This window comes from Mytilus trossulus, chromosome 3 (assembly GCF_036588685.1).
Source record: "Mytilus trossulus isolate FHL-02 chromosome 3, PNRI_Mtr1.1.1.hap1, whole genome shotgun sequence".
Lineage (NCBI taxonomy): Eukaryota > Metazoa > Mollusca > Bivalvia > Mytilida > Mytilidae > Mytilus > Mytilus trossulus.
Window position 1 is genome coordinate 84,071,652 of NC_086375.1, and position 13,758 is coordinate 84,085,409.

The 13,758-nt window shown below is 30.9% G+C and overlaps 1 protein-coding gene across 1 annotated transcript in view; it reads right to left on the reverse strand.

Annotated features, from left to right (window-relative positions):
• LOC134712669 (tripeptidyl-peptidase 2-like) overlaps positions 1 to 11,742 on the reverse strand; it is a 47,245-nt gene extending 35,503 nt beyond the window's left edge. Inside the window, exons 1-7 of the mRNA XM_063574424.1 lie at positions 11,526 to 11,742; positions 8,145 to 8,273; positions 7,305 to 7,505; positions 6,167 to 6,291; positions 5,611 to 5,708; positions 3,555 to 3,620; positions 3,076 to 3,230 (exon numbers count right to left, since the gene is read on the reverse strand). Of these exons, the coding sequence (XP_063430494.1) occupies positions 3,076 to 3,230; positions 3,555 to 3,620; positions 5,611 to 5,708; positions 6,167 to 6,291; positions 7,305 to 7,505; positions 8,145 to 8,273; positions 11,526 to 11,687 (936 nt within the window). The 5' untranslated portion in view covers positions 11,688 to 11,742. The remainder of the gene's footprint in view (positions 1 to 3,075; positions 3,231 to 3,554; positions 3,621 to 5,610; positions 5,709 to 6,166; positions 6,292 to 7,304; positions 7,506 to 8,144; positions 8,274 to 11,525) is intronic.
• Positions 11,743 to 13,758: the final 2,016 nt, after the last annotated feature.

Here is a 13,758-nt window from a genome sequence, read left to right on the forward strand (position 1 = left end):
TTTATCAAAAAAATGTGTTTGGAATGAATATATTAATAACATATGAAATATTAAATATTTTAATGAAATTTTAGTTTAATACGATTATTGCAAACTAAATTAAGGACTTATAGATTTATTTAATTCCATATCATTTTAAATATTTTATCAGTTACATTGTGGTATAAACTTCATATGAAGATTTCAATAGTACAATAAATAAACTATAAAAAAAAAATCAAGTTAATTAGATAACTTCCAAGCCGGAGACTATAAAATTTTCAAGAAAATTTATAAAATAGGGTAACAAGAATTCCGATGAGTTGCAAACACCTTAACAATGTTATTTTACGAATCACTTACAATAAAAAAGGCTGTAATATAATAACCAAGAAAATTTCCTGAACAAACAGAACAAAACAAAACATAGTACGCTAACACGAGAAACAAAGTTTCAAGTAATTCGATCGAGTAATATGGGAGGATATTACAGTTCATTAATAGGGAACTATAGAAACATTGAAACTAGAGGCTCTAAAGAGCCTGTGTCGCTCACCTTGGTCTATGTGCATATTAAACAAAGGACACAAATGGATTCATGACAAAATTGTATTTTGGTGATGGTGATGTGTTTGAAGTTCTTACTTTACTGAACGATTTTGCTTCTTACAATTATATCTATCATGAACTTTGCCCATTAGTAACAGAGAACTATATTTGGTAAAAATTTACATAAATTTACCAAATTAATGAAAATTGTTAAAAATTGACTATAAAGGGCAATAACTCCTTAAGGGGTCAATTGACCATTTAGGTCATGTTGACTTATTTGTAGATCTTACTTTGCTGAACATTATTGCTGTTTACAGTTTATCGCTATCTATAATAGTATTCAAGATAACCAAAAACGGCAAAATTTCTTTAAAAAGTACCAATTGGAGGGCAGCAACCCAACAACCAGTTGTCCAATTCATCTGAAAAATTCAGGGCAGATAGATATTGACTTGATTAACAATTTAACTTCTTGTCAGATTTGCTCTAGATGCTTTGGTTTCATAGTTATAAGCAAAAAACTGCATTTTACCCCTATGTTCTATTTTTAGCCGTGGCGGCCATCTTGGTTGAATGGCCAGGTCATCGGACACATTTTTCAAACTAGATACCCCAAAGATGATTGTGGCCTAGTAGTTTCAGTGGAGATTTTGTAAAAGATTACTTAGATTTATGAAAAATGGTTAAAGATTGACTATAAAGGGCAATAACTCCTAAAGGGGTCAACTGACCATTTTGGTCATGTTGACTTATTTGTAGATCTTACTTTGCTGAACATTATTGCTGTTTACAATTTATCTCTATCTATAATAATATTCAAGATAATAACCAAAAACAGCAAAATTTCCTCAAAATTACCAATTCAGGGGCAGCAACCCAACAACCGATTGACCGATTCATCTGAAAATTTCAGGGCAGATAGTTCTTGACCTGATAAACATTTTTATTCCATGTCAGATTTCCTCAAAATGCTTTGGTTTTTGAGTTATAAGCCAAAAACTGCATTTTACCCCTATGTTCTATTTTTAGCGGTGGCGGCCATCTTGGTTGGTTGACCAGGTCACGCCACACATTTTTTAAACTAGATACCCCAAAGATGATTGTGGCCAAGTTTGGATTAATTTGGCCAAGTAGTTTCAGAGGAGAAGATTTTTGTAAAAGATTACTTTAATTAACGAAAAATGGTTAAAAATTGACTATAAAGGGCAATAACTCCTAAACGGGTCAACTGACCATTTTGGTCATGTTGACTTATTTGTAGATCTTACTTTGCTGAACATTATTGCTGTTTACAGTTTATCTCTAACTATAATAATATTCAAGATAATAACCAAAAACAGCAAAATTTCTTCAAAATTACCAATTCAGGGGCAGCAACCCAACAACCGATTGACCGATTCATCTGAAAATTTCAGGGCAGATAGATCTTGACCTGATAAACATTTTTACCCTAGTCAGATTTGCTCTAAATGCTTTGGTTTTTGAGTTATAAGCCAAAAACTGCATTTTACCCCTATGTTCTATTTTTAGCCGTGGCGGCCATCTTGGTTGGTTGACCGGGTCACGCCACACATTTTTTAAACTAGATACCCCAATGATGATTGTGGCCAAGTTTGGTTTGATTTGGCCCAGTAGTTTCAGAGGAGAAGATTTTTGTAAAAGTTAACGACGACGGACGACGGACGACGGACGCCAAGTGATGAGAAAAGCTCACTTGGCCCTTCGGGCCAGGTGAGCTAAAAACTCTAAAGTCTAAAGAGTATTGTAGAATTTGTGCAAACTGGAATTCCTGACAATATGCACATATTTGCTTGCATATATAACCGGGCGTTTTCCGTGTTATAGTAATGCAAAGACGGAATACCAATACTTTAAACTTTATTAGCAAGGTCCGGACAGTACCAGACCTTAGACCTAAACTGACTACAAAATAACATACAAAAGCATATATAGAAAACAGTTTCTATAGCAAAGGATTAGTGTCCAACGGATTAACTTGGCATGGTCAGAGTGATTTCCATCACGACAAACACATAGTTATCAATAGAATTAATTAAGCACAAAGAAATATAAAAGGTTAGTTAGACGGATTAACAAATTGTCACTTTAGCACTTAAAATATAATGTCTGATCTTAATTTATTTGTAATCGCAAATAGTCCAAATCTTCCTGGTTATATATGCAAAATTTTTCAAAGTTTCATTTTAGGATCATCCAAATTTGCTTGAGCAGTAGTAGCAAAATATAATTTTCAACATCTTGACAAACATGAACTAGATTTAGCTAGCTGCAATTTACTTCTTCGTTTACATTAGTATGATTGTGTTGATAAGCATGCACTTTTGTTGTGATAATGCTTGCACCTATTCCTCGAACGCCAACATAATTTTACAGGTAAATTTGTCGGTAGATCAAAGGATGTTGGCATTCAAGGAATAAACCATCTAAATACATCAACATGACAATAATTAATCAAGCAACATGACTACATGGAGTTTAAGGTAAAACCAATGCATAAAACAGTCACTAAATGTTAATACTTACAGCTCTGACTAGTGATGATCCAGTCTCCATGGAGCCTAATCTTGTGTCTCCTATTTTGATGGAGATAACCTGTGCACCTGGAGCCACACCATTCCTCTCCGGTGAGTCAGGGAAGTAACCTGCAGCAATACATGCCACATGTGTTGCATGGGATCCTAAAATTCACATGGTTACATTAATTCTCATGTATGAATAAACACAAATTATATGTTTTTTTCTGTAAGTTGCACCACACATTTGTACTTACATCTCACATAAAAAAAAATAATAATCACCATAATCAACTAGTTCTCTTGTTACAACATGAAACAAAAATCTGTCCTTTCCTCACCCTAGTATTAGAAATGTTAGACCATCACAGAATTTTCTACTTGACAAAGCCTGGACTAAAAGTATATGTGTTTCTGGATCAACATTAATATGTTAACATTTGTGTGCTTTTTTTAGCCACAGTCCTTTTCAAACAGATAATAACTTACCAGCATTTGTAACAATTTCCAGCACATTACCATCATTATGGATACTAACTGTGTAATTCATCATATCTATAAATAAAGAAGACAGTTTTTTTAAGACAATCATTCATACAATTGCACTTTACGTCACTATCAGAACCACATTTTCAACTTTGCCCCCACCCATACAAAAATAATTTAAGTGCCTTCTAACCCCCTCATGTATTTTTCTTAATAGCCAACAATGAAAACCAGTTCTCTTGATTCCAAAATTGTTTTTATTAACCTTAGGAACAAAACACAGTAAGGAGTGTTGTTTTGCATTTTGGCCTCAGTGGAATTCAAATATTAAAGTTACTGTTCAATAAAATTCATTTTTAGACATCACATGCATAATTAAGCCTTCAAAGTCGATTTGGTTTACAGGATTATTGTTTACATGTTTTAAATTTTTTTTGCACAATTTTACAAAATAACATGAAACGAAAGACAAACAATTTTTATTTGATCTCTTGATATGTAACAGTTTCAGAAAAGGTTTCCCTCTAAGGAATTGAAATTCTACTTTGAAACAATTTTTTTCGAACATCTTCACACCCTCTTGACACTATTTTATAGCAAATAAATGCAAATTGTTGCCATGGACACCTCAGACAATGAATTATATTTACTATTTTAACTACTGGTAAAAAAAATCTATGGAAGCAGAAGATATGGGTTACATACACAGGGCTCACACTACTTCAGAATTATAGGGAGAAGTGACTTCTCTTTTTGAAACTGATAGGGAGAAGTGGTGAGATTTGAAAGAGAAGTGCTCATTCGTGCGGTGCGCTACAATGTTTGGATTTTACTTTAGTATAAACAGTCATTTGTAAATAATGTTCTTTTTATATTGTTCAATTCATATCTGACTGAGTATACAATTAAAGTCACATTTCAAATTAAAAGTTGTTTAAAATTTACTAAGGTCCTTGTGAGAAACTACCAACTAAATATCTAGCACTAAATTGTTTTTAAATTTTTTTTAAAGGTAAAGAAATTATAATATATCAATTGCAATTTAATTAAAAACTATCTTGTGTGTGAAATTCAGTGTTTCTCATCAAAAGATATATAAAGGTAAGCTGGGCCATAATATATTGATATTAGCTGATTAGTGTAATAGTCTAAGAGTTAAGCAACTTTACAATAGTTTACAACAATCCATATAAATTATTGGGATTTCTATACACCAATCAATGATGAATTTATTTAGATGTAACCAAAAGTGTAATAATGCACGTGGAATTCGTAATTTTTCCTTTTAGGATCAATATTCTTCTGTCAGCTGTTCCATCCGTGCATCCGTAGTAATTTTTGTAAAAATACGGATTTCGGTCATAGCTGGTCCGTTTCCGATCCGTAGTGTAGAAATCGGTCAACAATGGCGGACAATGCAAGAAAATTTACAAAAATAAACGATGTTTGACAAGTTATTTGGAAAGGATAATGACGTTTTTAATGCAATAAATGGATTGAACATTTACTGGAGGCAACTTTTATCACGTTTAAATGAAGTAACAAACTTATTTTGCAGCCGAAAGTTAGGTTGATGTACATTTTCGAGTAACAAGCACCGGAACTTACGGAAGTGCACGAAGTGATAAAAAGTTGTATTTTTATCAAATAACTTGCCACACTTTGCAAAAACAATGCTTCAACGTCTTTTCTTAAGATAATAAATTGTTTAAGTCTGAATTTCTTTAATTATCAATAAAAAGTTGATGTTTCAACAACTTGGTAAAAATTGAAAATGTCCGATGACGGAAGCGACTGAAAGCGAGTATCGTAAACAACAGGGCGACTTGTCTTCCCTTTTGGGGGTCGAGGAAAGCGAAGTGACGGTCGGGAAAGCGACTTCTTCGCCCAAGTCGCCTGGTAGCGTGAGCCCTGCATACATACATACATACTGTATATTGCGATCTTAACTCTCAATAAAACAAGGATAGAAAAACAGACTATGATTGCTGCATATTAATGCCATTTATAGTTGACCCACCACCTATATTATTTATTAATCTCACAATAAATAAAATACCTTCTCTACTAAATGTAGCAAACTGTCTTTCTTCCCGGTAACTGGCCAGCAGTTTACATTCACCAAGATTTCCCTCCTCACTTGTATCAACACAAGCCCTTAAAAAGTAATATTAACACCAGCTATAAAACATAAACAAATAAGAAAATTGGAAGATTTCAAAATGTAACTCATAATGAAATGTCTCCTCATTACTGCAATATGAACTCCTCTGAACATGAATATCATTTTGTTATGACCTGTCCAGGTTATAGGGCATTGGTGCTTAGATATTTGCATAAATATTTTTGTTCCTGGCCTAATACATCAAAATTTTCATCCATTATTTAAAAGACATTTTGCTGATAAAACTTTGTTCTTTATTAAATGAAAATTGGAAACTATGATCATAACTGATTCCTGAATTTGTTATGTATGATATGTATTGTCTCTATCCTTTCTGTTTTCTTTCATGAAATGTTTTTAATTTGTTATATTTTTTTGTTATAGCATTTTCTTTTTATGTTTTATCATTATAATGTTCCCTATATAAATATTGGATTAAGGGCTAAACTACCTCCATGTATTCCCATCAAAGAAGACTAGACAATCATATACTGGTCCACAGTCACTGTATTTCTTGTCAAAGTTAGTTAAGATGTCTATCTGGGCCTGCAGATCTTCTCTTATCAACTTTTCTTCCTGTAAAAACACACTGATTGTAAATCTTCATCTTAACCTTATATATAAAATACATACATGTATCTAGATTGGTCTGTTATACCTCAAATGAAATGCAGACACTTATCTAATTTATTTCACTACTATGAGATGCAAATAAGAAAGTTCTGAAAAGTGATTGCAATGATTCATTGTACATGCCCTTAATGAAGTATCAAAGTACTTGGATTCCATTTTTCCATCTTCTGTTTTATATATTTATTGGGTCTTGGTCATGCAAAGATGGAAAAACATGTTGTTGCAGTAAGTATAAATATTTCCTAGATACAACACACATAACTAGGCCCCTAGATCTAAACCTCTGCAATTTGAAAAGTGACTTCTGGGATTTTATTTTAAATTGTTGCATTATCATGATTATTTTCCTTTATATGACATTTAAACTTTATTCAAGAGTGGCTGTCATATTGTAAAAGTTGCTTGACCCCTTTCAATATTTCTAATGGACATCTAGTTAAAGACAATTTATATATTGAATTATTATTCTTTATGAATAAATAAATGCATGACATGTATTAGTAATCAACAATGAAATGTTTTTTTCTAGTTAGGTTCATAAATATATCTGGATAACTCAAGACAGTAATCTACCTTAGATTGTGAAAACCTTTTTATTTTAAGTTATAGGGTAGCAAATTACATGTGATTGTAACAAAAGTTTTGTTTTCAGTTGTAAGATAGTAAATAACCTGATATTAGGAATACATGAAATCTATTTTAATTAATAGAGTTGTTTTATTTATTTCAATGATCATTTGTAACTGTATTTTGTATATATGTATAAATCACATAGGCTTCTTCTTACACATGTATTCATAACAAAGTGTTTTAGCATAAATAAAGCATTACTGAATTGTATTGGGAAGGATATTGGTTTTAGTTATAATCTAGTTAACTACATGTGATTGGGACAGAGTTTTACTACTTTGTAAGATAGTAATTCATCTATGACCTTTTTAAACATCGTAATTTACCTGTGAAGGGGAAGGAGTTTTTGCATCAAATTCCTCCAGTCTCCTGGAAGCTTCAGCTAAAGCCACTCTGTTTGGTGGGTCCCACTTCTTTTCTCTTCTGTCTTTAGTCATTCTATCTTTTAGAATTCTTGGTAACAAATCATATGCTGGTTTAACACCAATATGGTACTGTCCAGAAGGATTATTCCAATCATCTGGAATCTACAATATGAATAGCATTTCTTTATTCTATACTGAAGCTGCATCAAGACCTCAAGGCTCAATCTATCCTACAATAAATCATCTCATACCCATAGGTCATGAAAAATGTTTCTTAGTCAAGAACCGATTCCAACAACAAATACCCCAAATGTTTTATCATCAAGTTGTTGGACTTTTTGATGGACATCATATTTGTTGATTTTGCTGGATTGACATTTCAACAGATACTTGCCAATCAAATAGGTTATCATTATACTTCTACTGACAGACTTTTTTCGTACTCTTATAATGAAGCAGCAGAATTCATACAGAACCTTCTCAAAAACAAAATAAAAAGGTACATGTATCTTGAAAAGTTTTTAACCTTAAATTAAAATTTGTTTATTATGGTGATTTTCAAACTAAATACACTATTTGTATGCATTAGTTATTCATGTTATAAAAGAAAGATAAACTATCCTTTAGAAATATTACAAGACTTGAAATGACTTGTCAGCTGTTTCAGAAGTATCATATCTAAATGTTTTCACCAAATTATTTTCCTATATCATTGTTTATCATTCAAATGTATTAGTACAAATAACTAAATTTTTCATTTGGAAAAAAAGTATTGAAGGATATCTAACTTTATTGTCTTACCTTAAGTATCCTCCCTGTCAGCCCTGTTACTTCGCCATCCTTAACATCTACGATTGTTGATGTTTCACAATCCCCTGACCCTGTTGTATCAATCACATCCACAATCTTAGGTTTCCCATCACTGGTCACCTGAAACAAACACGTTTCCACATACAATGTATATTTGTTCAATATATATCAATGTAAACTTTTTATAAATATGTATTATAGTGAAGGTTTTGCTCAGATTAGCTCTCTAAATGACATTTATCTCACATTTCCTCTCATTCAAATATTATTAAAACATTAAATGTAGCTGTCAATATTATACCCTTGGTAAAGTATAATCATCATTGAAGGCCATAGGGTGACCTATAGTTTTCTGTGTCATTTTGGTCTCTTGTGGAGAGCTGTCTCATTGGCAATCATACAACATCTTCCTTTTTATATGCAGTACAAGTTTATATACGTTAATTGATAGGTTGTGGGTACTATCAGGTATGTACTTTGAGCATTATTCTGGTTTTTTGGTGCCTTGTATCAATTTGATGATTACATGTGTACAATGTACATGTAAGCTCTTGTAATTTTTTTATAATTTGTTCTTATGTTTTACTGTCCCAGGTTAATAGGGAGAGGATTTTAGCACTGGCAAACATGTTTGATCCTGAACCATACTGTATGTCCATGATCCTGTCTCAGTCAGGAGTCTGTAATTCAGAGGTTATCTTTTTTTGCAGCATACAATGGTACATGTATATCATTTGATATTTGTTTTTCCACTATTGTTTTGTACAAAAAGGCCGTTAATTATTTAAGATAAGCCCTTTTGGGCCTTTCACTAAGCAATATGGGTTTTCTCATTGTTGAAGGTTGTGGCTATAGTTAGCATTTTGGATAAAAAAAAAGATGTTAACTTCTACATCATTATGGGTCTCTGTTGAGAGTTGCCCTATTAGCAATCATACCACATCTTTTAATTTTAATATTTGCAAATTGAAGTAAATTTAATCCTTGAATTGAAAGTTATTAAAGCAATCAAATTAAAATAATGGGTTTGCATACATGCTGGTACATTTGTAACTACACATGTAACCACAGAATTCCAAAACATGTTAAATACACGTTAAACACTTTTGAAAAGTTAATTTTCTGTCATATGACACTTGTTGGTTATCAACGAGATTTTATCCTGTGGATTTTTTTTCAATCTCATTAAAATCCGATGTTCTGATACCCTACCCTCCACTAGATTGATTTTTGTTTTTTTAAATTTTATTTTGAGAAATATTAATTTTGTTTTCAGTCATGTCAATTCTATAATTTTGGAGGAAATTTCATTTCTGCTTTCAGTTTAGTGAGTTCTTTAATTTTTCAAAAACCTACATTTAAATCGTCATTTCAATAATATCTGAACTTCAGTTCCATGTAAAAACTAGTTTACTTTTTTTCAATGGCATTACCTAACAATCATTAATTAACTGACTGGCCAATTGATGACAGATTTAGTCCTTCTTAAAAATGGCTTAACTGTTTCTTACTAATCCTATTGTTGACAACATAAATTATCTTTAGTTATCAAATAATAATATTAAGCATATACATGATATTAAGAGCAGCTGATTAAGAGTTACATAATAATAACAAACAAAAAAACAACAGGTAATAATTCAATTTTTTATCTATAAACAATTATAATCTTAAGACCAAAACTTTGATAAAAAAATTAGAGAAAACATATCTATCCTTAATTTCAGATATTGTAAAATAAAAAATTCATCTTGCAGTTAGCAAATGGTTAGCCAAAAGGTTGAAAACTGTAACAAATAAATTTAACTATTGATTCTAAAAAAAAGTCTGAAATCTAGAAATGATAAAATAACTTGAACATCTTAGACATTTAACATCAAAATAAATATTAATTTATCCAAACGAGATAATTATTCTCAAAATATTGCCAAATAATCCTTTGAATAAACTAAAGATTATCAATTGAAAACAATAATAAAATCTTTAAAAATTGTTTTATTGGTTATAACACTATATTTTTGAAAAATCAAAACATAAACTAACCAGATGCTCCGCAGGGCGCAGCTTCATACGACCGTAAAGTTCTAACCCTGAACTGTTGGGGCAAGTATGGACACACAATTCAAGCTTGATACAGCTCTGAATTTGGATTGTGATTAAATAGTTGACACAACATAAGTTTCTGACACAGGATGAATGTGGTCTAAGAGTTAAACTTAACTTAAAAATTCTAAATTGTAAACCTATTACTGCATGTATGGTCCAATATCCAAAATCTAAATACATGGATAGATTCAATCCAAGGTTAAATGTACAGATACATAAGAACAAATGATCCTTCATCCTGACGATACTATTTACTTATATTTTTGGCATACATTTAGTACATGGTCATTCACTTTTCAGACTGCTTTAAGTGTTTAATATATATGACATCCTCATACTAAAATAAGATATCATATATGTTTGATGTGTTTTAATTTAAATGCAGTACTACTATTTCTTACTTTGAGTTTTTTGTTTTAATGTTACAGTTTACTCATTTTTGTGCCCCATTCTTGACTTTTGAGAAATTAACCCGATTGTAACTGATTTTTACAGTGTGTTTTCATGTTGTGCTGTAACACCACTGTCCCACTTAGGAGAAGAATATTAAAGCAGTGCTCTCACAAACATGTTTTACCATGCATGTCACATTCTTCATATGACTGTCTCAAGTCTGCAATCAGTAGTTACAGGTATATGAGTGCCATTAGTTCATAGTACAGTAAATTCAGAAATTATTGCATGTTATTATTATTGCAATTTTGTCATTTTGGACTAAAATGTGATTATTATTTTTCAAAATTGGAAAAAAATTCTTTTTAATTCATAAAAAAAAATTCAAAATGCAAGTTTTATTTAATGCAATTATAAACCTGTTGCATTTTTTGCAATAATAAAAACATCTCAATAGTTTCTGAATTTACATTAAATAACATGTACATAAAGAAAATTTTCTTTATTAAAGTAAATCGTTTTACATCTTTCAATGTGTCTGTGGCTTTTTTTTAGAGGAAATGTGAGCCTGCACAATCATGCAATGACTTAAATTTATCTGCCATGCTCATCTTTGTCGCTGCTTTGCTGATTGTAGATTATTTCCATCCTTGTTGTTCAGTTGCAATGTAGATTTACAGCAACATATCTTATTCTATAAATAGTGATTTGGGATTGCTTTAAAAATTACTTGAGTTACAAGTGCGTGTTATTGTATTCTATGTCTTTACTTATAATACTTTAATAATTATTTAATTTATGCAATTATGTTGTTTAAACATGACATTGATTTGTCATGCATTGTCATTGTTGACATAATTTTTGAACCCTTACCTGTAGACCAGGTGCACCTGGGTCAACCCCAGTGTCAAGTATTGCTATCAAAACATTTCTCCCATCGTGATCAGGGTATTTATCTAAGAATGACGCTGCTCCTGTCTCTTTTTTAGGCAATAATCCATGTACTGGAAAGTCGATGTCAATTGTTGACGCCATGTTTTCGGCAGACGATTACAGGTGTTTGTAAACGCTTGACATCTACGATAAAAATTGAAATAAGATTTCAAGCGTTTATGGGACACATACAAAAATATTTTTGACGACTACTCTATAGATCTAGATACAGGAACCAAGTGCATTCAACGTGTTCAATAAAAACAGATTATAGCCTTGCACAAAATTATCCTGCTTAATTTCCTCTGTTGGGGGTATCTCTCAACTAGTATGATTTTAACTTTTAAGAAACATAACTATTTTCTAACGGAGAAACACAATGATATGTGTTATTACAAAGATTCGTTTTATTTCTTTAATAGGTCAAGTGTATAATCAAAAAAAGTTTTTTTTTCAAGATAAAAGGAATGCTCGCCTCAAACAAAACGCGGTATCATTTATTACCATCAAGTTAAGACCACTGGATATTAATTTATCTATTAATCAATCAAGTTTAGGAAATATGGTAGTTTCTATAAATATATTGTCAGTTTTTTAGTTTAGACTGCCGGACTGGCTTGTTCATTCAAGCTCATCAACAGCTGCTTGAAAGGGCAAAGCTAGATGCATTCACTGCATATTAGAAGACCGTGAAAGATCAATGGCTATTGAATTTTTTTATATAATAAATAAATTGCCACCTGTCTGTCTAAACGATCTATTTTAAAAAGGGGCACTAGCTACGAGATATATATATATATATGAAAGTAAGATTTTTTTGTTTAATCAATAACGAAAGTGAAATAGAGAAATAATAATTCGTTTTTAGCAGCCAAAATGGTACAATTTTGTCAAGTTAGGCTAAGACACATTGATAATTAATTATTCACTTGCAAGTGAATAATTCGACCTCATAAATCCGTATTCATATACACTTCCATTTAAACCCTATCTAGAGATTGACAACGCATGCATTGTAGTCATTGTACGTGTAATGGTTATTTAAAGGAAAAGGATATCAAAAATGAAAGTGAAACAAAGGTCAATCATTTGATAACTGATTGGATCCGCAGAAATGTTTTACATTGTTATAAGAGATACTACTCTGTATGTAATTCTGGTCAAATTGAAAATAAAAAACATTTTCTTTTACATTGTGAAAAATACTCAACTAAAAGGGACATATTTTACCATAAAGTTTCAAATATAATCGTTGATCCTACAAAATTTCAAAAACATGAAAATAATATAATCTTTTTATTAAATAATAATTCATACACAATCCTAAAATTAACTTCCTCTTTCATCTCAGACAGTTTGAACCTGCGTAAAGCAGAACAAACTTTATAAAATTGTCAATATGTCTAATTCATAATCATTGTTCATAATATTACATATTAATATTGTCATTATTTTCAATACTTATTATGTTTGACCAACTATGTAATTGATATATTTTCTTAACCATTTATTGTTGATGATATTGATATCGTTCGATGATATTGTTCGAAATATGCCTATTGATATTCTATGCATTAGTACTATTTGTATACCAGTTGTATGGCCCATTGTTAATTATTGTAATTGTGTTTGTGCCAATAAAATATATTTATTTATTATATTTATATTATATATATTTATAAAATATATATTTATATATATAAATGAAATATGAGAATTTGAGTCATATCGGTGACCACGAAATTGACAGCTAGTGCCCCTTTAAATGTCAACGATTGTAAACTTTTCTTTCTTTTCAGATATAGTAGTATACTGGATATTCCACATGTAAACACTTAACAGTTAGGTTAGAGAAGTTTTAAATTTGCAGCTGCTACTCTTCGGAACATTTCATAACTGATTTTTTCTTAATTGAAGATTAAAAATTCTGTGGTTCTGCATGTAGATAAGCTTTCCCCCCTCGTATTACAACATGCCTGTGCTGTTTCTATGCATTTGAAATAATTTGCTGTTTATATATAATATCTTATGTGCATGTTGTCCATGTTGTGTGTTTTAATGTTATTTATATGTTATTGATTTCGGTAAAAAGCTCTCATGAGCTTATGTTTGTATTGTTATATGTGAACCGAATCAAAATAAAACTTTCGTATTTGTATATTCGTTCTGTACT